The sequence below is a fragment of the Neltuma alba genome, unplaced genomic scaffold, assembly GCF_004799145.2.
Source record: "Neltuma alba isolate B1F8T4 unplaced genomic scaffold, ASM479914v2 tig00011885_pilon, whole genome shotgun sequence".
NCBI lineage: Eukaryota > Viridiplantae > Streptophyta > Magnoliopsida > Fabales > Fabaceae > Neltuma > Neltuma alba.
Window position 1 is genome coordinate 89334 of NW_021636486.1, and position 23786 is coordinate 113119.

The window sequence follows — 23786 nt, forward strand, 5'->3', positions numbered from 1 at the left end:
TTAGCCCAATCATTGTCGTATTTTATCATCTTTTTTAATTTAAACTTAACAAAGATAGAAATTCTTTAAAAAAAATAATTTGATTAGGAAAACATTTATCTATAAAAATTATATCCTGTCATATTTTCATTGAAGAAATTGATTAGAGTAAATAACTATTTGACATGTAAGATTACATGAGAACCAGTGCAAGGTTAAAAAATAAATAAATAAATAAATTTGCGCGTAATTTGAAGAGGTGCAAGAACCAGAACGACTACATAATAAACTTTACCATCTGAAATATTAAGTGTACCTCTTACTTCTGAATCTTTCACTTTATTGCAGTTTATTTGCGCTCACCTTATACATAAAAAACCTTAGAGCGCCATTTCAGTGTGCTAGGATCTTCTTTGTAAACAAATTTCCAGGCACAAGCCAGATGATTTCGAAAACGTAAACAATGTTGGATGAATTACACTGGAAGCACTAATAAAAATCATGTTTTTTTCTGTTAATCATCTGTCAGCGTCCATACAATTTATGTGATGAAGAAAGAGACAATATTAGGTAATGGATTAAAACTTTCATGATTCAACCTGTAGATCAGAAATCAGGAACACCACCAAAAGATCAAAAGGAACAATTGACCAAGCAATGCTTGAGATGAGCTCAATCAGACAGAGTTTAAAAGATATTGATCGACCATGTGAATCAAGAGTAGGCGATGAAAATGCACTTAAGAATACGCATGAAATGTTCACGTATCTATTCATAATCAACTTGATATATAAATCGTTTTTGTCGATCCATTGTACTTGAGAATCTCTTCAAGAGACTTATCGTTTAGTCAAGTTGCGGATGACATAAGGAAGAATACCGCCATGATCAAAATATGCCAACTCAACCTGCAGATAGAAATTTTCATAATTTCTCAGAATCAAGAAAATTTCACCTTATCTATCCCTGGCAGATAATCAAATAGCTGATGAGACAAAGAAAGCAAGGAAGGGGAGACAATTACCTCTGTATCAAATCGTAATGTGCACGTAAAAGATTTGCCCGTGTTTGTTGTAACATTGACATCTTGGCCAGGCCTAATGTCACCAATATTACTTGGGAGATCAATTGTGTAACGTTCATGACCTGTGAGTCCTAAGGTTTCTGCATCCTGACCAGACTTGAAACAGAGAGGAATTATTCCCATTCCAACAAGATTGCTTCGATGGATTCTCTCAAAGCTCTTGGCAATTATTGCTTTCACTCCCTGATATTGGATGAAAGTTCAAACTGATAAGCACTGAGACAGAAGCAAACACAGATGGATGAAATAGAAGATGCCATACTCAGCATAGTTAGGTTCCTTTTTTATAAGTGATTGCTATTTGCTATGAGGTTCTCTGCATTTTACAACCCTACCATTAAAATTTTTCTACATTTTATTTTTACTCGAAAAATTAATAAACAAAACCAAAAGTTCATTTTCTAAGTTTTGATCTAACGGAGGATTGTACACGAACTTACAAGAAGCATCGGACCCTTGGCAGCCCAATCCCGGGAGCTTCCGCTTCCATACTCAGCTCCGGCTAAAACAATTGTGTCATGACCAGCAGCTTTGTAACCTCTGCAATATATGACTGATGGCTTAGATGTTATTGGTTGACAGCTTTTATCAAGCAACATCTATCAAACCACTGTCAAAACTAATCCAACAGCGAAATTTATGCTCAAAATACAGGGAAAGACCATGTATATACAATTAACAGCCAAAAGGAAAACGTCATGTCGAGGGACTAACCACTGCCGCATCATAAACATAGAGCTTTTCTCCTGTAGGAATGTGTGTTGTCTTTGGTCCAACTTCCCCATTTAGAAGCTTGTTCACAAGGCGGATATTGGCAAAGGTGCCCCTTGCCATCACTTCATCATTACCTCTACGGCTTCCATAGGAATTGAAGTCTTTGTAATCCACTCCACGCTCAAGGAGATACCTTGCAGCAGGGCTGTCCTTGTGGATGCTCCCAGCCGGAGAAATATGATCTGTTGTTATGCTATCTCCAAAATTCAATAAACAATAAGCATCTTTTACCCCATGAGGACCTGGTGGGTCCATTGTCATGTTCTTGAAATAAGGAGGCTCATGAATGTAGGTGGAGGTTGGATCCCAAGAAAATAGAGTAGAAGTAGGCACTGTTAGCTGGTTCCACAAGGGATTGCCCTTTGTGATAGCTTCATATGTGCTTTTGAACATATCAGGTAACACATTAGATTGAACAACCTATACAAATGAAAGAAGAAAGAATGGTTACGATTTGTCCAATTAAGTACATTTTTGCTCACAATTCTCTGTTTCTCCACTACCTCTGCAATCTCTTCGTTACTGGGCCAAATATCCTTGAAATATATGCTTCTACCATCCCTCCCAGTTCCAATGGGCTCTTTATCAAAATCAATGTCAACCTAACAGATAAAAGGAATGTTATGCTAGGACTGAACTCATTTACTGCTTTACTAATGATGAAGTTGATTTGAATGTGTTCAACAAATGAAGAAACAGTGCCACTCAAAAATAAAGGACAAAAATTCTTCTTCATGATTTTTTTCCAACCTTAAAAGGGGTTGAAAAAGGACTAGGATTCATATTATCAGATTTACCCTAAGTCACAATATATTTATTTACCAATATATTGTTGCAGTTAGAATAAGACCATCGAATTTCTTTCCTGTTACCCAAAAAAAAAAAAAAAAGAATAAGACCATCGAAGCAAAAACAATTTTAATAAATGCATCGTGATTATCATCTTATTATTGATTCTCACTTATTCAACACTTCAGCCCCCTATTTGACTCAATGGAGAGGAGGGGAGTTTTCTCAAACAATCTCCACTCTCCCCTCCCCTCCAAAAGCCCCACCAAACAAGGATACCGCAAGTTTCAATATGTTCAAAGCGGTAATTGAACCAGTGCCAAGCATGAATTTGAGGTTATGTGAGGCCTTCAGAATAATATCTACTAGAACATAAATAATCAAGGAAGCAAGACTTTTGCATCTCAGTTCACTTGATATAAAACCCCCATATCTGCTGCAGTTTTGCTTGCTGATCAAATGTAAATCAAATGTTAAAACATCAATATAAAATTCACGTGTTAGCATTTCTGTCTTGGAGGCACAGAAGCAACCAGGCATAGGATAAATATTTATTTTGCCTACCGTGCCAGCGAGGGCATAGGCAACCACTAATGGAGGAGATGCAAGATAGTTAGCTCTTGTCAATGGATGTATGCGGCCTTCAAAATTTCGGTTTCCAGAAAGAACAGCTGCAGCAATTATGTCTGCACGGATGGGAATGAGCATAATTAGATTGCTAAAGATGTTTTTGGGGGAAAAAAAAAGGCACATGAATTTAGAGTTACTTAAACAGCACTAAAATTTTCATAGAAAAAGAGTAAGATGCAGATAGAATAACTAGGCAAAATCCACTTGAATGGACAAAAGGTCTGTAACTACCCAAGGAAACCTTTCACTTTTTGTTGCTACTAATATTTTGTATTTAGCTTTTGGGAGCACTCATACTATGTTTTGAGAGTCATATAGAAGTGAGAAGAGTGCTGGTCTCTCAAACACCAGTGACGAACCTTGTTTTGCTTTGTTGTGTTCAGTTCATTGTCCATTTTGCATTAGGGAATAGGGTTCCAGCCAGAATCAGTGGAGTTCCCTTTTGTAAGACTGATTCGGTTCAAAAGCATTTAATAGCAAAATCTCAGTATTTCCCTCACTCGGTATCCTCTTATTTTATACTATTGCATTTATATTTAGAGCAGAGCTCTATCAGAGTCAACCTCTTATACCATGTTAAATTAGTTTCTATATCACGAGCGACAGGGATATCACAGTGATACCATTTTCAGCAATTGCAGAAGCAACCGATTCATCTAGTTCTCCGGAGTTCCCTATACAAGTCGTGCATCCGTAGCCCACAATATGAAACCCCTGCTGGTTTAAATACTTTTGAAGGCCACTGACACAAAAAGTTCATAAAAAATATCAGTACAGATGACAATGCTCATAGAACATTCTCATGATTGACACAGAGACTGGCAGGCATACCTTTTGAGCAGATATTCTGTGACAGCTCCAGATCCTGGAGCAAGACTTGTTTTGATCCATGGCTTAACCTGTTTAGAATTAATTGTTCCTGTTAAGTTTCTTAATGCTTGAATCTCTATATAAATTCTTCAAAATCTAATGAAAGTTACACTTCTTCCAAAAATTACCTCCAAACCTAGTTCACAAGCTTTCTTTGCAACAAGACCAGCCCCAAGCATTACACTAGGGTTTGATGTGTTTGTACAACTTGTAATAGCCGCAATAACGACACTACCATGCTTTATTTCAGCGGGCTGTCCATGAAAAGTAAACTTCGCCACCTTATCCTGTTCTTCTTTGGGCACTCCAAATCCCTGCAAGAAATTTCCATCGTTATATAACAAACCACAGCACATGCTTACACACTTAAGCATATAAAGCACACTTTTCATTTGTTAAAAAAATATAAATGACTGGAGATCCATCAATAAGTTGTATCAGTAACTCGAATGATTGCCATTTTTTTATATTCAATGGATCTTGCAGGACAAAAAGTCATTTATACAAAGAAACGAAAACAATTAGTGTAATCCACTCTCGTCATTGACATTGAGGTTCTTGACAAACCTATTTTACCTTAAATCCAAGTTTGTTGTCAAGGCATGCAAGCCAATCAGCCTTCATGTCTTTCAAAGGAACTCGATCATGAGGCCTTTTAAGAGTGAGCAAGCAAAATCTTCATTAATAAATTAAGGGATGCATCAGAATAAAGGAAGACTCAGAGTACTAGAAATATCACAGATACCTCTTTGGTCCTGAAACGCAAGGCTCAACATCTCCCAACTCCAAATGCAAATAGGAAGTATATACTCGTTCTTGTTGCGGCTGGATAAGATAAGTTTTCCCGAACTTGAATCTGAATTCTCATATCAAAATACAGTTTCAGTATGAGAAGATCTGGAGAAGGGAACATACCTCATTGTAGTCAACAAACATTTTGTTTGCACGCAAATATGTTTCAATCATAGACACCTGGTACAGAAATGAAATGATTGTTAATAGCATACCGTAGACTTTCAGCATCAAAACCTGAAACTTCCTACAAAGACTGGAAGATTAGTATTACTGTTTCTTCACTTCTTCCAGTTAGTTTCAGATACTCCAAAGTGACATGATCAACAGGAAAAAACCCCATTGTCGCTCCATACTCGGGAGACATGTTGGCAATTGTAGCCCTATCAGCAGCTGATAGTTCACGCATGCCCTCACCTACACGTCTAAATTAAATTAGAAACCTCCAAAGTTTTAGAATTTCATTACAGTCCCAGTAACTGCAGCCTCACGAGAATAAACTTACCATAAAATTCAACAAACTTGCCAACAACTCCGTGCTTTCTTAGCATTTGGGTCACAGTTAACACCAGATCGGTAGCTGTAACACCATCACGTAATTTACCCGACAATTGAAACCCCACAACACCAGGAAGAACCATGCTCATTGGCTGGAACATTAAAATGACACAATATCAATGGATAACTCCTTTTAAGTACGAATTCTTACCCAAAATTAAGCATATACATCTGCGATGTGCTGTCATAATCTAGTAGCAAGAGTGAGAAGTAGTTGAACTAACCTAGATTTCAAGAGACAACATTACCTAAAGGTAAATCAAGAATTTTTGCCAAGTTGGATTTCAATAATACAACTTTCCAATGCCAAGAATATTTTAAACAACTCAAGACTATAATGGTGGAAAAAATCTATAGCCTCATCACATTAAGCAAGCAGAATAAAGAACAAGATTCACTCTGAATTAGCATAATTAACACCTAAGAGATCCAAATCGGCAAAGAATATACGATGCTTCAGCAGCCAGCATATCTACCGTAGATGCCATATAAATACATAACAACTTTTATAGTCATTACTCCTAGGAAGAATGGCCAGATGTTAATTACACATGCTTCCAAAGGAAATTTCTCATTTTGTGGCATGTGTTTTTAAAATTTTATAAACAGGCGGATACCTTTTAAAATCAGCAGTTAAGACCACATACCTGGCCAAGCATTGCCGCCTCTGCTTCAATTCCACCTACTCCCCATCCAGCAACTCCCAACCCATCAATCATTGTTGTGTGGGAGTCTGTGCCAACAACACTGTCAGGGTAGAGTAGGCCGTCGGTGTTAAAAACAACTCTCCCTAGGTATTCAAGATTGACCTACAAATTCACCAGTGTCAAAGTCAAAATCTCTAATTTTGGTCTAAATCAAGTCTAAATTCAAACATCTTCACCACAATGTCGTTAGTTGTATATCAGACGAATCCAAAGCAGGCCTGCTCTAGGAAAATTCTCAAGAACCTCACAAACTATAACAGCTTTAAGAATTCTCTGAGAACAATTGACGAATGAAAAGTTTTTAAAGCATGGATAATTATCAAGAAAACTAACTATAGGCTTGGTTACCGGAAACTGGTATCGTGCAAGGATAAAGATTACAGTTATACTATCTCCTTCAAATCCCAAAATCCAAACATACACATATACCTGGTGAACAATTCCTGATCCAGGAGGAACAACAAGCATGTTACGGAACGCAGATGATCCCCATCTAAGAAAGGCAAACCTCTCTTTGTTTCTCTCAAATTCGAATTTCATATTTTCCTGCAGTGCATTCTCTGATCTCGCCACATCCACCTGAACTGAATGATCAATGACAAGGTCCACTGGTACCTACGTGCAAGTAAATTAGCTTGGAACAATGATTATGTGATTCCTATGAATAATGACATCAACGAGCAATAAGAGATGAAATAATAACAATATAGGTGCAAAATATATATTAAGTGCGTACTAATTAGAGACAATCAAGTACAGAAGGAGAAATGCTTCTTCCACGCCATTTGGCCATTGGTGTCACACCATTCAAACTTGGGAAGAGAAGCAGATTTTGATTTCTTTGCAGGTGACCCCGCAAACAAATATATAAATAAAAACATGCCACATGTGCATGATGCAAGAATAAGTTTTCCATAGTTTGCCACATACCAGAGGATTAATCTTGTTGGGATCATTGCCCAGATTCTTCATAGCATCTCTCATTGAAGCGAGATCAACCACAGCTGGGACTCCAGTTAAGTCCTGATGAAGATAAAGACATAGGAGTCAGTTGAGCAGAATATAGCTCCAAACCAACTTAATGATAAAAGTAGCAATCTGAACCTGCAACAAGACACGGGCAGGCTTGAAAGGGATTTCAACTTGCTCAAGTGATGTATTCTCCCAGTCGCTAATCTTTTCAACATCATCCTTGGTAACTTCAAAGTTATCACAATTTCGTATCGCAGATTCTAAAAGTATTCTAATTGAATATGGCAACCTATCTGCAATGCCCAGAACACAAAAAGATTTTATTTGAACACATCAAGCATCAGAGGAAAAAAAGCACCATTCGCATTTATAAATAATGACATATTCAAGAAACCTTCAACAATACTTGGGATAAGTCTAAGTATAGACGAGTTTTACATACCAATCCTTGGATCATTAAGAGCAGGCAAGCTATAAAACTTTCCAAACTCTCCACCCTCAGGCTTGGGAAGACTGGTCAATATTCCCTTGTAGGCAGGCTCAGAAGCTGAATTCAAGAAAAGTGCATCAACATCTTTAGCATTTTACAATGATAAGCAATAAAATATTCAAAATTTACATTCTACATCAAGTCTTTGGTTTAATTTTTTATTTTTCGGTTGGGAGGTGTCACATGAAACCGTAAAAGTTCAACCTCAGTTACAGCTAACAACAGTGCGTGGATGACAATATTTCAGTGTCTCATGAGAATTCTACCCTCCCTCTGTTAAGCAGCTACAAAATAATCTATCAATTAATCAATCCATGACACATACCATGAGTAAATATTTCGTTTGTGAGCGCGCCCTTTCATCAAAATTTTATAAAATTAAAAATGTGTTTTAATCAATTTTTCATATATAAAAATACACATACAAAATATAAAAGTTCAAGATTATTTACAATTCATAGTACCATTAAACGGTGCGATTGATTACTATTTGTTGACTTCAACTCAAATTCGCTCTGAGTTTATTCAATTGAAGAACGTCGAACATATAAAAACACGAACTAACTCCTGGCTCCAATACTGACAATAAAACCATAGAGCAAAATAAAATGATTCATGCTGTCGAGGCTTGAACCAGATGCACCAACTATGTGGTATGATCAAACCATGCGTAGAACCGATAAGAAATAATGCTGTATGCAATATCAAAAAGGAAATAACACATACAAGATAGAAGACCACGATAAATCCCACCATTCCCGAAGATTCCACAATAAAGCAAATCATCTAAACATTTTCAGTTTCTACAACATACATTATGAATCACTATATCCATACCCATGGTAGCGAAACGTTGAGACGGCGGAGGCCGCAGAGCAGCAACTCTGGCCTGGACTCGAAGACTGGGAGGGGAACGCCAATCGATGCCGTGGCTCCAAGGGGCAGTCGAGCGTCTAATGCGGGGAAGAGCCGAGTAGAAGCTCGAGTTCTGAAGATTTTGGTTGGGAAAAGAAACAGATGATAGCGGAATCTTCGAAACAGAGGACGGTCTAGACAGAGACGAAAGAAAGCGAAGGTTAGAGGCGCCTTTTAGTAGCAAGAAAGAAGAAGAAGAGTGGTAGTGTGTGCACATGACGGGAGGTTAGTGAGGATTATGGTTGGAAGTTGCAGAGAAAAGAAAATTTGAGGTTCTATGGAAGAAGGTGGTGGTGATTACGGGGTGCAGGAGGGTGGTGGAAGGCGCTAGAGCAGAAGCGAGACGAAGGAGATGCTGAGCTGGAAGGTTATGCTGCTGTGGAGGGACCTTTTTGGGAGTCATCGTATGGTATAGCGACACGTGTTTTATAGTATTCGGGGATCATGGAGAGAATTACAGTACTCCCAGGATACTGCGTCGTTTATGCATTCTCCAATAAACACGCGGGATGCTGCAATGAAATACAACGTGGCATGTTATTATTTACTAATCACGAGTGACGTGGCACAACAATTGCATGCAAAAATTTCTCATGTTTGCATCCCTTGCCAGTATCCAATTTTGATTTTAGTTCTTATAATTTTAAATTATTAAAATTTGGTCTAAATTTAAGTAATGATTTTTATTATATTTTAAACTTATTTTAATTTTGATCCATAAATACAGTCTTGAATATTCGTGAATTAATTTCATAAAACAGTGTTCCATCATTCTCATCAAATTTTTTTTTTTTTGTGTGGTCAAAGTCATTTTCATCAATTTAAAACAAGAGGTTGCCCAATAATAGGGAAGGGAAGCCGCAATAGTAATGAATACAATTAAAATTAATTTGTTATTAGTAGTAATCAAGAACAATATTTAGCATGTTTAGATTAAATTTGAGAATGGTAAAAGTTCTCCATCAAAATCTTCTAACGTTATAGTAGTAGTTCAATTATTTTTTTTTATAGTTTTATAAAGTATTTTTTAATTTTTAAATTCCAATTCGGTTAGTATCAAATAGTATTTTCTGTAAGGTCAAAAAAAACAAAAGAGTATTTTCTGCCCCGATCGTTGTTACTTTTAAAATTTAAACTTAACATACTATTACTTCCGGTCCGTAGTATAAGACCTCGTTTAATTTTTATTTTGATCCTAAATATAAGACCCCAATCTATTTTCTCTTTTATTTATGTATTTTTTCCAAAGTAATCTTTCTAACAATGGTAGTTATAACCGATACATTTTATTAGCAAAGATATTTTAGGCAAGACAACACATATTTATTATAAATAACTAATTTAAATTATTTTATTAATCTCATCAAATTAGTTAACTAGCTCTTATAATTAGAATAGTATTTAAAAATATTTTGTTAATATTTAATTTTTTTCCAATGAAATGTTTAATGGCAATGGCAGCATTTTTTTAATAATATTTATAATTATAAAGGAGAAGAGGTACAACTTTACTTTTGAGAATAATCTGACTTTAAATTTCTTTTAAACACAATAGTTATTTTATAATTAAATATTATTACTTTACGTTATATTTGAAGATATGATTAAAATTAAAAAGTTAGATTTGTTTCATTTGAGAATTAATTTTGAAATACTTAAATATTGACAAAATATACTACCGTATAAGTTAAAACAATCTTACTTTAAATTATTTATTATCTGAATACGTGATCAATCAATCCACGCATTTGTTACTTTTTTTTTTTTTATTTAGGGTGTCCATATATAAGTACATGTCTGCTTGGACAGTCAAAATTGTCCGCGAAGAGAGAATTTTCCGTATAATTACCTTTTTCCTTGAAAAAAGTTAGAATGAGAGGACTTAGAAAAATAATATTTATTAGAAAGAAGTTAAAAATAAAGTCATTACTTACTGATATTATAATAAAAGACTACACATAATATTCATCCTGATTTTAATTCTTATGATCCAGTTTTAGATCTTCTCCCTAATTTTACCTTCTTTCTTTCTCAGCAAGTGCGTGTTCATTCTATAATTTTAAATTTTTTTCTTAGTTATTAGGAAAAATCACAAATGAAGACTCTCAAATTACCAAAATTACACAGAGATCACCTGAATAAGCAAAATTATCATGAAGGACTCAATCTTATAATGTAAATATGAAATCTTGGTGAAATGTTTGAAACGTTTCTCAACTAAATGACAAGTTGACTATAGAAAATGATAAATTCATTTTAGCAAATGACAATTTCAGTAAATCAAATCATAACTTGGTTGAAAGTATGCCAAATGACAAGTTGATTATAAGAAATAATAAGTTTACTTTAACGAATGACAATTTCAATAAACTAAATCACAATTTGGTTGATAAGTATTTCAGACATTTCGTAAAGATTTCATATTTGTAATATGAAACTAGATTCTTCATAGTAATTTTGTTTATTTAGGTGACCTTTCTGTAGTTTTGATAACTCAGGAATCTTTATTTGTCATTTTTTCTAATTATTAACCATTTATTATTTTATTGAGTAGTGATGTCTACCTTCACGTGACATGCTCAGTGATTACTATATAAAACTATAAACAAACCAAAGAAAAATTGAAAACGAAATGTCGGGAGAAGGAAAAAAACAAAAATTCGTGTCACACACTGGATGAATCCAAGCCAGATAATTTTAAGTAATTTATAAATAAAAAATACCACAAAAAATAGTCCTCATTTAATATATTATAATAATAATATTTATGATGTGAAATTTACTAAAAAAATTTGTATTATTTATAAATCATAAATATAATACAATTTATGTTGAGCTTTATGCAAAGCATATGCCTACCACATCTAATTATTTTTTCAAAAAAAATAAAGCAAAAGATGTCAGCGTGAGTGTGCATTAATTAACAATCAGATACACAAAACTCGCATTATTTATTGGAAAAATTGGACACTTTGTCTGCTTTCTTTGACACTAACTAATCTTTATTTATTGGCCGTCCAATATCATATTTTATAATATATAAATTTATATAATTATATGTGCAAGTGGCTTCAGCCAAGAGATATAGTGAAGAAGAGAAGTGCTTTTAAAATTCGAAAAGGTTAAAAAAAAAAAGAAGGTAACTTTGTGTTTTGATACAGAAACTTTTTAATTTACTTATAAAGTGGTTTAAAAAAAGCTTAAATATATTGTATACATATATGTATATGCGAATTTTTAAGAAAACTGTTGTGCTTATCAAGATGACAATAACCTTACGTGAGAAGTAAAATAAAATCACTATCTTCCGATCAGAAATTAATAATAATTGTAAATACAAATTTATAATGTTTAGAGCATTAATATTGACAGTTAATTCATAATCTAAAACATTTATTTTCTCATCACACCTTTTATTTATTCATAAAGGTTTTAATTCGTATCACAAAAGAAAAAAAACACTTTTCATTCGATTTTTGATTTAATATAAAGATAATTATGGAAGGAATGAATTTTTTTCACTTAGAAAATATTATGGTAAAAATTTAACAAGAAAATATTTTTTTTATTTCATTTACATTTATTTCCATATTTATTTGCAAAACCAAGAAAAAGATCTAAATTGAATTTCTTAACCCATGTTTACAAATCTTAGATACATGCACATGCTCTATTGCAATAAATATGTAAATATAATCATATTAAATTTTATTAAAAGTAATCCCACATTAATTGAATTTATTACTTTGTCATTAATAGAATATCGGTCCGTGGGGCTCATTTCTGAGAAGATCCGCCACTATATACCAAGTCAAATGGAGCCAGTAAAACGAAGAAGACAACTTTACTGCGCATTTTCATTCTTCATTTTCTCAGGGAAACAGACACATGGAGAGCAGCCCTTCAGGAGATCTGTAAGCACAAAGTTCTTCAGGTCTGTGTCATCGTTGCCCTTTTTTTCCTGCCTCTTCTTCTTCACAGAAAATCAAATCCAAACCAGAATCACCACCAGTTTCTGCTAATTTCTGCTTCTAAATCTGCGAAACAAGAAGGTTAGATTATTGGGGTTCTCTTCCTTTTTCTTTTTTGACCCATCTCTGAGTTCAATTTTCCCTTTCGTTTCTCTCAATTTCTGATTGAATTTGTGGTTTTCTTGTGTGTTTTTGTTATCTGGGTTTTGAAGGAAGGCATTAATGGAGCAGAAAAATGAGCTTGGGAGGCAGCACAGTGGGATATGGAGATCTTTGAGAGACGAAGACTTTGAAGAAGAAGAAGTTTGGGATGTTGTGAATGAAAAACCACTGTATAATAAGAAGAACAATAACAGTAACCACCATATTTCTGGAATTTTCAAGACCAAACTGACTCTTTCTTCTTCTTCTTCTTCTTCTTCTTCTTCTGTTCCTCTTTCTGTTCCTAGGCCTGTCCCTTCTGCATCAAGAATGATCCCAAAAACTAACAGCAGCAGCAATATTCACACCAGTACTTATAATTCCGCCATTGAAGGCAAGGTTGTTCAGCAATCAGCACCAGTGAACATCCCGGACTGGTCCAAGATCTATAATATTAACAACAACAAGAAGCAGAACAAGAGGGTTTCCAGGCTTCATCATGATTTTGCTGATGCAGAAGAAGATGATGAAGGAGACATTAATGAGCAAGTCATAAAGCATGGTGGAAATAATAACTTTGATGAAGAAGAAGATGATGATAATGGGGAGGATGATGATGAGTATGATCAGAGGTTACCACCACATGAGTTTATTGCAAGGAGGCTTGCAAGGACTCAGATTTCTTCATTCTCTGTGTTTGAAGGAGTCGGAAGAACTCTTAAAGGTAGAGATCTGAGCAAAGTGAGGAATGCTGTTCTCACAAAGACTGGTTTTCTTGAATCACTCTGATTAATAATGGAAAGGGTCTCTGAAGAAATTGTGTGCTGTATAGTGTGTAGTTTAATTAGTTTAATTTGTAGTTTCTGTGTTTGCTTTAGCAATTATTCATGGAAATTTGTATTCTTGGCTCTGTGTTAGTGAATAGCAATCAAATGATTTGTGGTACTGATATTTGTCAAACAAAGATTGTCTCTGTGGTTGCAAATTTATTTGCAGCTTTTGTGCCCTTTCCTTTTCTTTTGGTTATAATGTTTGTCTTTATTTCCTTTTAGCACTTTTGATATGTTAATTAGAATAACTTATATGGTTGAATTATGAGAGGTGAAAGTGTGGCAATAATCTTTCATTGGAAGGTTTCATGGGTGGGATCGAAATGTTTAAATTGAACGACATTAGATAAAAAGTTACGTTTTTATTAATATTTTAACTAATATCGATAGAAGTCATAATTCTTTAAATTTGTAATTTTTTTTCTTTATCATTACATGTGTGTTAAACATTTTTGCCTCCTAAGTTAATGCAAATTGAGTACTACCTCCGGTTTTAATTATAAGACCCAGTTGAGTAATTTGGAGAGATTAAGAAATTTAGTTAAATTAATTATTTGTAATGAATAAGTATTGTTTTTCCTAAAATATCCTTGTTAATCAAATTTGTTATCTAGAACAACTATTATTAAAGGACTATCTTGGGAAAAAAAAATATTAGAGACAAAATAGATTGGAATATTATACTTAAGACCAAAATAAAAATTAAATAAAATCTTATATTAAAGATTGGAAGTAATATTAACAAGCGGAGGTAGTACAATTTATAATAGTGTTTGGTTTGATTGAGTTAAAAGCCTATATAAAATAAAGCCTATATAAAACAAGTAAAATACAATGATCCAATTTCGAAGCCATACACTAGTATGTATTGCCAATTAATTCCAATTTGTGTCCTTGTGTGTGGGGCCCAACAGCAGAAAAAAAATATCCGGAGATTGGATGAATCGTGAGTAAATTATGTGATTCAACAGTAATGGAAATTATTGGTATTCTGCTATAATGCCACGCTGGGTCCACAAATAAAATACAATACAATAAAATTTAAAAGGGAATAAAATACTTTTTAATGAAAACTATTTTTCTGTATTTTTGTGCCATAATGAATATATATTTATTTTTTGTCTAAATTATATAACTGTTATGTTATATAATATGTAATTAAGAAAAGGCTAAATTACATTAAAAAAATTTTGAGTTGGAAACCAGGTACAAATAAATTTCTTAACCTTCGAAATTTAATAATTAACTCCCGAAATTGTCAGAAATTTATACAGATAATTTCACACTGTCAATTTTATACTCCTTTAAATTTATTCTTATATGTCTATAATCCTTCAAAATTTGAATTATATACAAATAAACTCTTACATTTTAAGCGATTTGAAGACAGATAATGAATAAAATTAATACTATGGAAGTTATTTGCATTAACGTAGAAGTTCAAGAAAGTTTATTGTAAAACTTCAAATATTAAAAAGGTGAGGTTGAGTGAGATTTTGCATAATTTAATCTTAACAAAAATATAATAAATATTACACATAATGACTCAAAAAAAAGAATTTTCATGCCTCAATTAAGAGTATTTATGGGACAGAACCACCGTCCCAATAAAGTCCCATCCCAATCAAGATGGGACATAATTGGGATGGGAAGGGGATATCTCATTTTTTTAAAATTTTTTATTTTTTTTAATTTGAAAACTAAGTATACATAAAATATAAAAAGTTAGGATAAAAACTATATGAAAAAATAGATAAAAAAAATAATGACAAAAATTTGTTTTTTTTTTTATATAAACAGGATACTGGAACAGGACAGTTAAATACCTTTATCTCAGAAACATTAGCCTATAATACCACTAAGAATCTACAAGATGTGCCTTAATTATTGAACCTCAAATGGAGCGAAAATGAAAGAGACATGTGACCAACTTCATTGTCTTATGCTATTATCAGATGGAAAAATAGAACTTGATTTACAATTGTATATTGGAACTGAGAGCGGAAAAAATAATTAGCAGTCTCTTTCAATTTTTTATTTCCCCCAACAAATATATATATATATATAATAACAACTTCCAAGAAGCTGCAGCATAGCAGGATTCCTTGAAATTCTAATTCTTATACTAATTAATTACATTAACAAAAGTTTGGAATAAATTAGTTTGGAATAAATTACAGTGATCATTACTTATGAATAGTAATAATTTTCACATTATTATTATAATTTAACTTGGAAATAGGGTTGCCACTTATTAGCCTCTGGTCAAACAAAACAGTGTTGGAGATGTCAAATGGATTAATGATTATAACCACTCAGATTATCATATTATATAAAAATGGAAGACATCAGCATCGTATTAATATTGTTTTTTCTTAATATTTTTTCCTTTTAATTTGTTTGATCCCTATAATACTGTATAATAGGGTATTTCTATAGTTGTCTTGGAAATTGTTTTCCGAGTGTTATTCCCATTTTTTTTAAATAGTTCTCAATGCTTTTAAATAAGTACACAGTTTCAAATTTCATTTTCTATTTCCCAATTAGAAATGATTGAGGAAATTAGTTGGATATTTTTTATGGCCAAAAAAATTCCTATTTTTCAAATTTTACTTTAGTTACTAAATAATTCATTAACTTCAATTCTGGACATGTAGATTTGGATGGCATGGTATCAATATTATAAATTAAGTACTTCGTGTACCGAATTAATAAATAGGATCATATACTTATCATCTAGAGGTTAATTGCTTGTTAATTGTTATCTTAGAATTATTATCACAATAAAAAATTATCACTTATATTTTTATTTATTTTAATATATATAATTTTGGATACTTTAATTATATAGAATAAAATATAATCGTAGAGAATAGTCCGCCTGAATAGTCCTCTCACTTTTATGCCTCAAATATATACTTCAGTTCAATTTTAAACTTTTAACCAAATTATGCTTCATCTGTTTTTTTGAAGTTTTAAATCAGGCCCAAAAAATTAGAGGTTTTGAATGACTTGTATTTTAATCAATGAACTTTTAAAATTTGACTGAAGCGTAAAATAATATTTTTAAGAAAATTGACAGAAATTTGTAAATATTTTAATAATAAAATATCCAAATAATTTTCGGTGAAATACATGAAAATTTTCGTATTAATTATCATTATAAGAATTTCAATGGTCAAATTATCATATAAAATACAAAATACACAAGGGTCTGCCATGTCTTATACTCTTATCATGGGCTCCTTGCATTTTCATTCTAATTATGAGTTTTATCAAAGTTGAATAATTACAAGAAATGATCACATTTTCTCACATATATTGTATGTTGTGTGGACTATATTATTCAAAAAGATATGAATGAATAATTTGTTATAGATTTTATATATCAGGGTGGTGTTGGTATTGTAAAAATCACTCAAAATAAAATTCAATATCTGTTTGTGTATAAGTTTTCCTAAAATAAAAAATTGAGCTTCATCAAAAAAAAAAAGAGAAATTAAATTCATGATGTGAGACCAGAAAGTAAAATTCAAGTAGCCATCAATTGATTTAAGAATATTCTTTCGATTCCATAGAAAAGCATACTTGAATGTTTGGAACCTCAATTATCCATATATGTGTACGTTAACATCACTAAGGCATGATCCCTTTCATATTTTGATATAATCATAATGATGAAGTTTTCCCTGCAAATGAAGCCCACGTCATTTTACACTTCAATCAATCACATTATCTGAATTTCATTTAATACTCAAATTTTCTAATCCCAAAAAAATAAAGCTCTCTGGTTTAAAAATGCACATTTATTTTTATGAAATTAAAAGACAACCAAAATAATATTTCTCTTACTGATTACTATATAAAATAATTTTTTGAATTTATTTTCAACGAAGACATTTTATGTAAAAAAAATAATTTAACTTACTTTTAAGCTTTATTAAATTTTTGACAATGGCTAAAAAGTAGTATTGTTGAGATATAAATTACTGCCTACAAATTATTTAATCTGAAAGTGTTACTCTTAGGTCTTAATTCTTTCATGTCTATTAACCTTTTTTCATTGATTTATTATTTACACAAAAGTAAAACAAGCGCAAGGTTTGAATTTTATAACCCCAATAGAATTGATCAAACATGAAAGCATGAAAGCATATTAGGATTCATAGCTTTCAAGATTTTTTCATGGTACAACTAAAGAAAGATTCATTTCTCTGTGAACCATCAGCAGAGTCCAGGTAAGGTGTCCCATGAGAAGAAGCCAGGGTTTTCGTTAGGGTTTGTTGTGGCGTTGTTGACAGGAATCAACGAAGCAATAGGCTTGAAATCAAGCTCAAAATTATCATCACCCACAATATCACCAGAAGATTGAACATTGGAGGTTTGTGCAGCAATGTCATTGTGCCATTCAGAAGCCTGAATGGTTGAAGGCATTCCAGAGATCAGTGTGGAAAGCTCATTCATGTCTGATGGCTCTGACCTTGGTTTCAGTCCTGCGTATGCCATATAAGTGTAATCAATACTGTTATTATCAGACTCAAGCATGTCCATCCACATTCAACCAAATAAAATGTCTGCATGGTGAATGATATTGAGAATAAATCGGAAGCAACAAGGACCTGATCATTTAGCCGGGTACAGAAAATACTCCCCCTTAATGTCATAGCTACTTAATTCATTTGAGTAGATTAGGGAAGCTAAATAAATACTTTATTCTAACAAATATGACCTGATCTTCCTAAAACATCCTTATATAACATTAGATTATATATCAATTTATAAGTTAGACAAATCAATTTGGGAAAAATGACAAATATAAGAGATAAAATGGGTTAATATATAAAATTTAGAACCAAAATCAACTTTCTAACAAGTTCCTACATTAGAACTAGAGAACAATAATACATCATTGTTATGTGACTCCTGCGACGTTTTCAAGCATACTAGTTTTCCAGAAAATTTTAATGCCGCAAAGCAATTGAGGAATCAAACCAATTGTATCTAAGATATGCACAAGTTATTATCAGCAAATCAATAGAATGTGTTACCTGAAGACCAGTAAACAGAGCTATGAGGCATATTGTCCAAGCCAATATGTCCATCTAAGAAACCATTTCCTTCACTGAAACTTGAATAGGTTCGTTTCTTCGAATTCTGGCCAGAAACCAACACTTGAGCTTCCAGAAGAAGATCCCCCAGTAGGTCATTATTGGATGGGGAAAATTGGTTTGAAGGGAGCTCCATTTTGGTAGACAAAATGGAAGATGGACTTAGAACCCCAGGAACTGAAGATGATAACTCCAATGGAGTCTGGAAGATTTGACAAGAACTTGAATTAAATTGGGCTGGAAAGTTGAGTCCATCAAAATCCACCAAGGGGGTGGTCAAAGGTGCATCTGGGAGGGAAAAAGTGGTACGGCAACGCTTTGAATGAAGTGGAGAGATGTGTAATGCAGACGTAGGCTGTTGAGAAGGGAAGGTAAGGAAGGAGGAGGAAGAAGAAGAAAGAGAATTGGGGTCAAAGAAAGGGGCATGAGCGGAATAAGAAGATCCTGCATGGAATGAAGACAGAGGATAGCGGTTCTGACTACAATAATCCAATTTTGCACCAGTGGATCCAGTGACCGGTCTTGTACCTGAGGTGGCCGGTGCTGCAGATGTGGTTGGCTGATCAGAATCACTGGAATACAGTGGCAAGCCTTGTCTTTGCCGGCGCTTCACCCTAGTATTCCAGTAGTTCTTGATTTCATTGTCTGTTCGCCCAGGTAACTACACAACAGAGAAGAAAGAAACTTTAGAGATAAAACTCAGATTCCATGGACAATCAAAGAAAATCAACCGGAGAAGGAAAACATGTTTGGAAAAAAAAAATGAAGCTATACATACTAAAGGGAAAATGACAGTTCATGCCACCTAGATAAAAATATTAATAACAATTAGAGGATCCTGAGAAAAAATCAAAATTTCTCACAAGAACCATACAAAGAAGTTACCAGATATTTTCACAATTATCACTCATACTTCCTGAAGTCGTAACCATGTATTTGAGAACTCACACAATTGTTTCATCCAAAGGTAATAAAAATTAAAAACATCTCTTTAATAAGTTGAGGAAATCAATAGATTTTAAGAAAGATGAGAGGGAACTTTTCAACAAGTGTAACTTCCATTTATGATCTTTCAGAAAGAAGGCTAATTTTTTTTTTTTTAATATATTTTGAATTTCAATTCTCATTGATATAAATTGCGTATCTTTAGCATTCCATTTTTCACATTCGCCATGCTCATGTCAAACAACGACATCCGTACATTATATCTTTTGTTCATTTCAGTATCTGTCTAAATATGTTGGATTTGTCAAAGCGATTCAGCTTTCCAAGCAGCATCAAACTTGCAAGAATACTTACAAGAGTGGCCATTCGAGCCCATTTGTTGCCGAACTGAGCATGAAGCTCCAGAATGAGCTTCTCTTCCTCAGGAGAAAAGGCACCTTTCTTCAGATTTGGACGCAAATGGTTCGTCCATCTCAATCTACAGCTCTTGCCACAGCGAGCCAACCCCGTATTCCTCTGCACCGCATTCCAATTCCCTTCACCATGCTTCGTCACATAATCAATAAGCACCGCATCCTCGGCCGCCGTCCATGGTCCCTTCTTGAGGACAACCTCCTCCGCTGCTGCCGCTGCCCCACCGGCACCCTCACCACCACCACCACCTCCTTCGCCAACCCCGATAATCGAAGGTAACCCATGTTCATTATTCTCCTCGTCATTAAGATTATTCATGTTCGCCATCTCCTGTTTCCTAACAATGTCAGACCTCCAAGGCAATAATCACCGAAAAAATCGAATCAAACCGATCCTGAATTGGATGATACGGATTCGTATATTGCCTCAGAGACAGACGATTATTAGGAACAGAGAATGGCCAGCGACAGCAACAACGACTGAGAGATCTGTTTATTATGGGTTACCGAGGCATTCCACTCAACCAACCGTTGAAGAAGAACAAGTGAGAAGCAGAAATGACGATGAAGGTGAAGATGATGGCGGCGGAGGGTGTCTGCGGGGGCCGCGAAACAACAACCCGATTAGAAAATCCTGAATTTGAGGGTTTCTGGGGAAACATTGAGGGGAAGGAGGAATGAAATTTCTAGGGTTAGGTTTTCCGATTGCGTCTCGAAATTAACGGTGGTGAATGACCCACGCGCTTTGAATTGAGCTGGTGCTTCGTCTGATTCACTCACACTCTGAAATATACTATTGGGGGATTACAGCAAAAGGTACGAGGCGCAGAGTTGACGACGAAGAAATTGCCGAATTTGGAAAATCCAAATCAGAGAGAAGAGAAAGTGTTCATCGCCATGGCAATGGCCAATGGGGCTGCCAGGCGATTTTGAGTCTAACAGCCAGACGTGATGATTGAAGCAGACACTGATTTCTAGAATTCTAAAGTTCTAAAGTTAGTTAATTCAGGTCATTCTCTGAAATTTACAAACAATTCAGCCGAAATTACGTACAAATACCCACATTTTGAAAATATTTCAGATCTAGACAAAACAGTCAAGACAAATCAAGCTAGCTAATAGTAAAATTAAATATACCAAATTGATGTAAACCAATTTTTAAATAATTATCCAATTATTTTATTACTAAGCTCATGTTAAAATTGTTTTTTAAAAAACTGTTAATTTTTATTAATAAAAGTGAAAAATAACTCTCACTTATAATTTTCATTTGTGACTGATGCTAATTTCGAGCTTTATCTCTATTTATTAAGCTCAATTTAGAGGTTTAAGTTCTTCATCTTACCCAACAAGAATCAAACCTCCTTAATCGAATCCAGTTATTATTGATAAAATAAAGTTAAACACACTAAGCTAACACAAGAAATAAGAAAAATATTCCTCCAGTCCAAATATAAATTCTTATACTAGATCGAAAGAGTAAATAATAAGAGTGACAAGAGAATATATGCTTTTTTTTCCCTAATTTTTTCTATACGAATTATCATATTTTTATTTTACATAGTGGCACTTTTATGTTGAGAGGAAAATGAATAAAAGGTGGGGTTGATTGAGAAGAAAAGGAAAAGAAAATATTAAAAGGAATATAAAAATATACTACCTCATGTCCTAATTATAATTAGAACCGGAGATAGCATTATTATTTTTATAATGGTGAGTATTAGTCAATTAACAAACTACGCTTGGTCTTCCAATTAATTTTAATTTATATGGCTTCTAATAATAAATATCTCATACAAGTCTTTGTGCATATTTTTCTCCATCGAAATTCTGCGACACGCTGTCAAAATTAAATCAAAATCTAGAAAGAAAAAAACATGGAAAGTGTATTTTACTTTATATGTAAAATAATGTAATATAATAATATATCTAGAAGTCATTACGTCAGTGCATCCTCATCGTGATGCTGTTAAGCTTGTCTGAAGTTGACTAGATCTATAGTTTTTCTATTAAAAAATAACCAAAGAAAGAAAGAAAAATAACGAGGCCGTGGTTGCGGTTAATATCATATGGTTGAATAGATTTGAGAAGGAATAATACAATTTTTTGGGTTAAATTTGACACTGCCTATATATTTTATGTTTTACTTTTTATATTGAAAATTTTAAGTCATGCAATAACTTTCTTATATGTTAAATCTTAAATTATCCATAAATAGCTGTCCTTTTTTTTTTTGCAATTAACTATCTAATTTGTTGTATTTATTTGGTTAGCAACGACACGTTTATGAAAATATTTATATTATCAATCTAAATTGGCACAAATGGTTAGGATTGGAGATGTATGTAATGATATTCCACTTCCAAACAAGTTTGTCAAAAAATAAAAATCTTCTTAGTATGTTATAATTTCTATCAATGACGTAATATGTTGACTTATGGTTAAAAAATTTAGGCATGAAATTTTAAAGTGAAAGCCTCATTGTCAAATTATAATATAATAAAAGGTTAAGGTGTATCTAACATTATGAAATATTTTCTCAGGTATATTCAGCACTCTAAAGTATTTTCAAGTGTATCTAATACTTTGAAGTATTTTTTAGGATCGCCCAGCATCCTAAAGTAATTTTTTTACCTTAGTGCTGGATGCAGCAAAAAATATTTTTGGGTACTGGACACATCTAAAAAAAATACTTTGAGATGCTAGATACACCAAAAAATATTTTACAGTATTGGATGCACTTAAAAAAATACTTTAGAGTACTGGACGTACCATAAAATATTTTAAGATGTTATATACACTTGAAAAAATATTTCAGATTGTTAGATGCATTTTAACCTTATAATAAAAGTATTGTATAGTTTAGACTTTAAAAAATTCACTCTCTTTCCTATGCACTAAAAAAAATCCGTGCATAGAAAGGAGTACAAAATAAAAGGATACTTAATATAAGAAAAATCATGAATTGGATTATTCAAAAATAAAATTTATGCTTCTTATTCAACATGACTTCAAAACGAAGCATATTTTCTTAAAAAAAAAATAATAACTACATAAAAACGTACGTTTTCTTCTGTAAATTGAAAATAAAAAACAAGCTTAACAAGTTAGCCCAGAAAAATACATAAGGTGCCAAAAGAACTCAGTCTAACACGTTTCCTTGATATTAATTAACAAAATAAAAAGATTAAAACCGTTTAAGTTTGACCAAAGAATTAAAAAATTTTCAGAAAAAGACCACCAGGACGTGTGTGTGGCCTTCATTTAATAAAAATCTAAAATTTTCGACATATTTTTCTCCTGCGACATATATATTTTCGAAAATCTAACAATTTCTTAACACTAAATTTCCCAAAAAAGAAAAAATGAGCCTATCGACATTGACTAAAGCACACGCCAACAACCAACAACCTCTAGAAATATTATAAATGTGAAACAATGAAAATGCCTATCTCATTTTTCTCTCTCTCTCTCTCATTTCCATCAATGGCTTTGTATCTTTCAAACATGTGTGGCTGTTTCTCTGAGTCGTCTTCTTCCTCATCATCATCTTCTTCTTCACGATCCAAAAGCTCATATGTATGCAATGGAGATGTTTGTGTTCTGAGAAATCCCAACGAAGATTCCCAGAAAATCTCCAACAACAACAATAACGATAAGCCAAAGCATAGCCTTCGGATGATTATCCCATTTGCTCGCCTTTCTGCTAAAAAGTCGCCTCAAAGTTCTTCATAGATTCTGCAGATAATACCTCAGATCTCAGTTGGGTGCCATAATTAATGACGATTCTGTAATGTAATTTCACTTTTGTTATGTGT

General features: G+C 33.1%; 4 protein-coding genes across 4 annotated transcripts; 1 reads left to right on the top strand and 3 right to left on the bottom strand.

Moving 5' to 3' along the window:
- Positions 1-818: 818 nt before the first annotated feature.
- LOC114719027 (aconitate hydratase, cytoplasmic) lies at positions 819-1512 on the bottom strand. Its single transcript, XM_028904485.1, has 3 exons — positions 1504-1512; positions 1004-1246; positions 819-887 (listed from the first exon to the last, which is right to left on the bottom strand). The coding sequence occupies exons 1-3, from the start codon at positions 1510-1512 to the stop codon at positions 819-821; spliced, it is 321 nt and encodes a 106-aa protein (XP_028760318.1).
- LOC114719038 (aconitate hydratase, cytoplasmic-like) lies at positions 1161-8889 on the bottom strand. Its single transcript, XM_028904496.1, has 19 exons — positions 8483-8889; positions 7598-7702; positions 7288-7448; positions 7114-7206; positions 6613-6798; positions 6124-6285; positions 5424-5568; positions 5193-5335; positions 5042-5098; positions 4872-4951; positions 4703-4778; positions 4255-4440; positions 4088-4155; positions 3880-3998; positions 3191-3312; positions 2341-2439; positions 1778-2257; positions 1504-1603; positions 1161-1246 (listed from the first exon to the last, which is right to left on the bottom strand). Exons 1-18 carry the CDS (start codon positions 8775-8777, stop codon positions 1580-1582), a joined length of 2601 nt encoding a protein of 866 aa, XP_028760329.1. The 5' UTR covers positions 8778-8889; the 3' UTR covers positions 1161-1246; positions 1504-1579.
- A 3446-nt stretch (positions 8890-12335) lies between these two features.
- Positions 12336-13679, top strand: LOC114719039 (transcription initiation factor TFIID subunit 11). The gene is made up of 2 exons (XM_028904497.1): positions 12336-12612; positions 12744-13679. The coding sequence occupies exon 2, from the start codon at positions 12754-12756 to the stop codon at positions 13459-13461; it is 708 nt and encodes a 235-aa protein (XP_028760330.1). The 5' UTR covers positions 12336-12612; positions 12744-12753; the 3' UTR covers positions 13462-13679.
- A 4047-nt stretch (positions 13680-17726) lies between these two features.
- On the bottom strand, positions 17727-20296 carry LOC114719028 (transcription factor MYB97-like). The gene is made up of 3 exons (XM_028904486.1): positions 19910-20296; positions 18551-19271; positions 17727-17995 (listed from the first exon to the last, which is right to left on the bottom strand). Exons 1-3 carry the CDS (start codon positions 20294-20296, stop codon positions 17727-17729), a joined length of 1377 nt encoding a protein of 458 aa, XP_028760319.1.
- Positions 20297-23786: the final 3490 nt, after the last annotated feature.

Coding starts and splice junctions, on each gene's coding strand:
- LOC114719027 (XM_028904485.1), bottom strand. Junction 888..1,003: donor CATTACGATTTGATACAGAG/GTAATTGTCTCC, acceptor TTCTATCTGCAG/GTTGAGTTGGCATATTTTGA.
- LOC114719038 (XM_028904496.1), bottom strand. CDS start 8,777: ATGTGCACACACTACCACTCTTCTTCTTCTTTCTTGCTACTAAAAGGC. Junction 7,449..7,597: donor TCTTAATGATCCAAGGATTG/GTATGTAAAACT, acceptor TGGGCATTGCAG/ATAGGTTGCCATATTCAATT. Junction 5,336..5,423: donor CAAGTTTGTTGAATTTTATG/GTAAGTTTATTC, acceptor TTAGACGTGTAG/GTGAGGGCATGCGTGAACTA.
- LOC114719039 (XM_028904497.1), top strand. CDS start 12,754: ATGGAGCAGAAAAATGAGCTTGGGAGGCAGCACAGTGGGATATGGAGA.
- LOC114719028 (XM_028904486.1), bottom strand. CDS start 20,296: ATGGCGAACATGAATAATCTTAATGACGAGGAGAATAATGAACATGGG. Junction 19,272..19,909: donor GGGCTCGAATGGCCACTCTT/GTAAGTATTCTT, acceptor TCTGTTGTGTAG/TTACCTGGGCGAACAGACAA. Junction 17,996..18,550: donor CTCTGTTTACTGGTCTTCAG/GTAACACATTCT, acceptor TGGCATACGCAG/GACTGAAACCAAGGTCAGAG.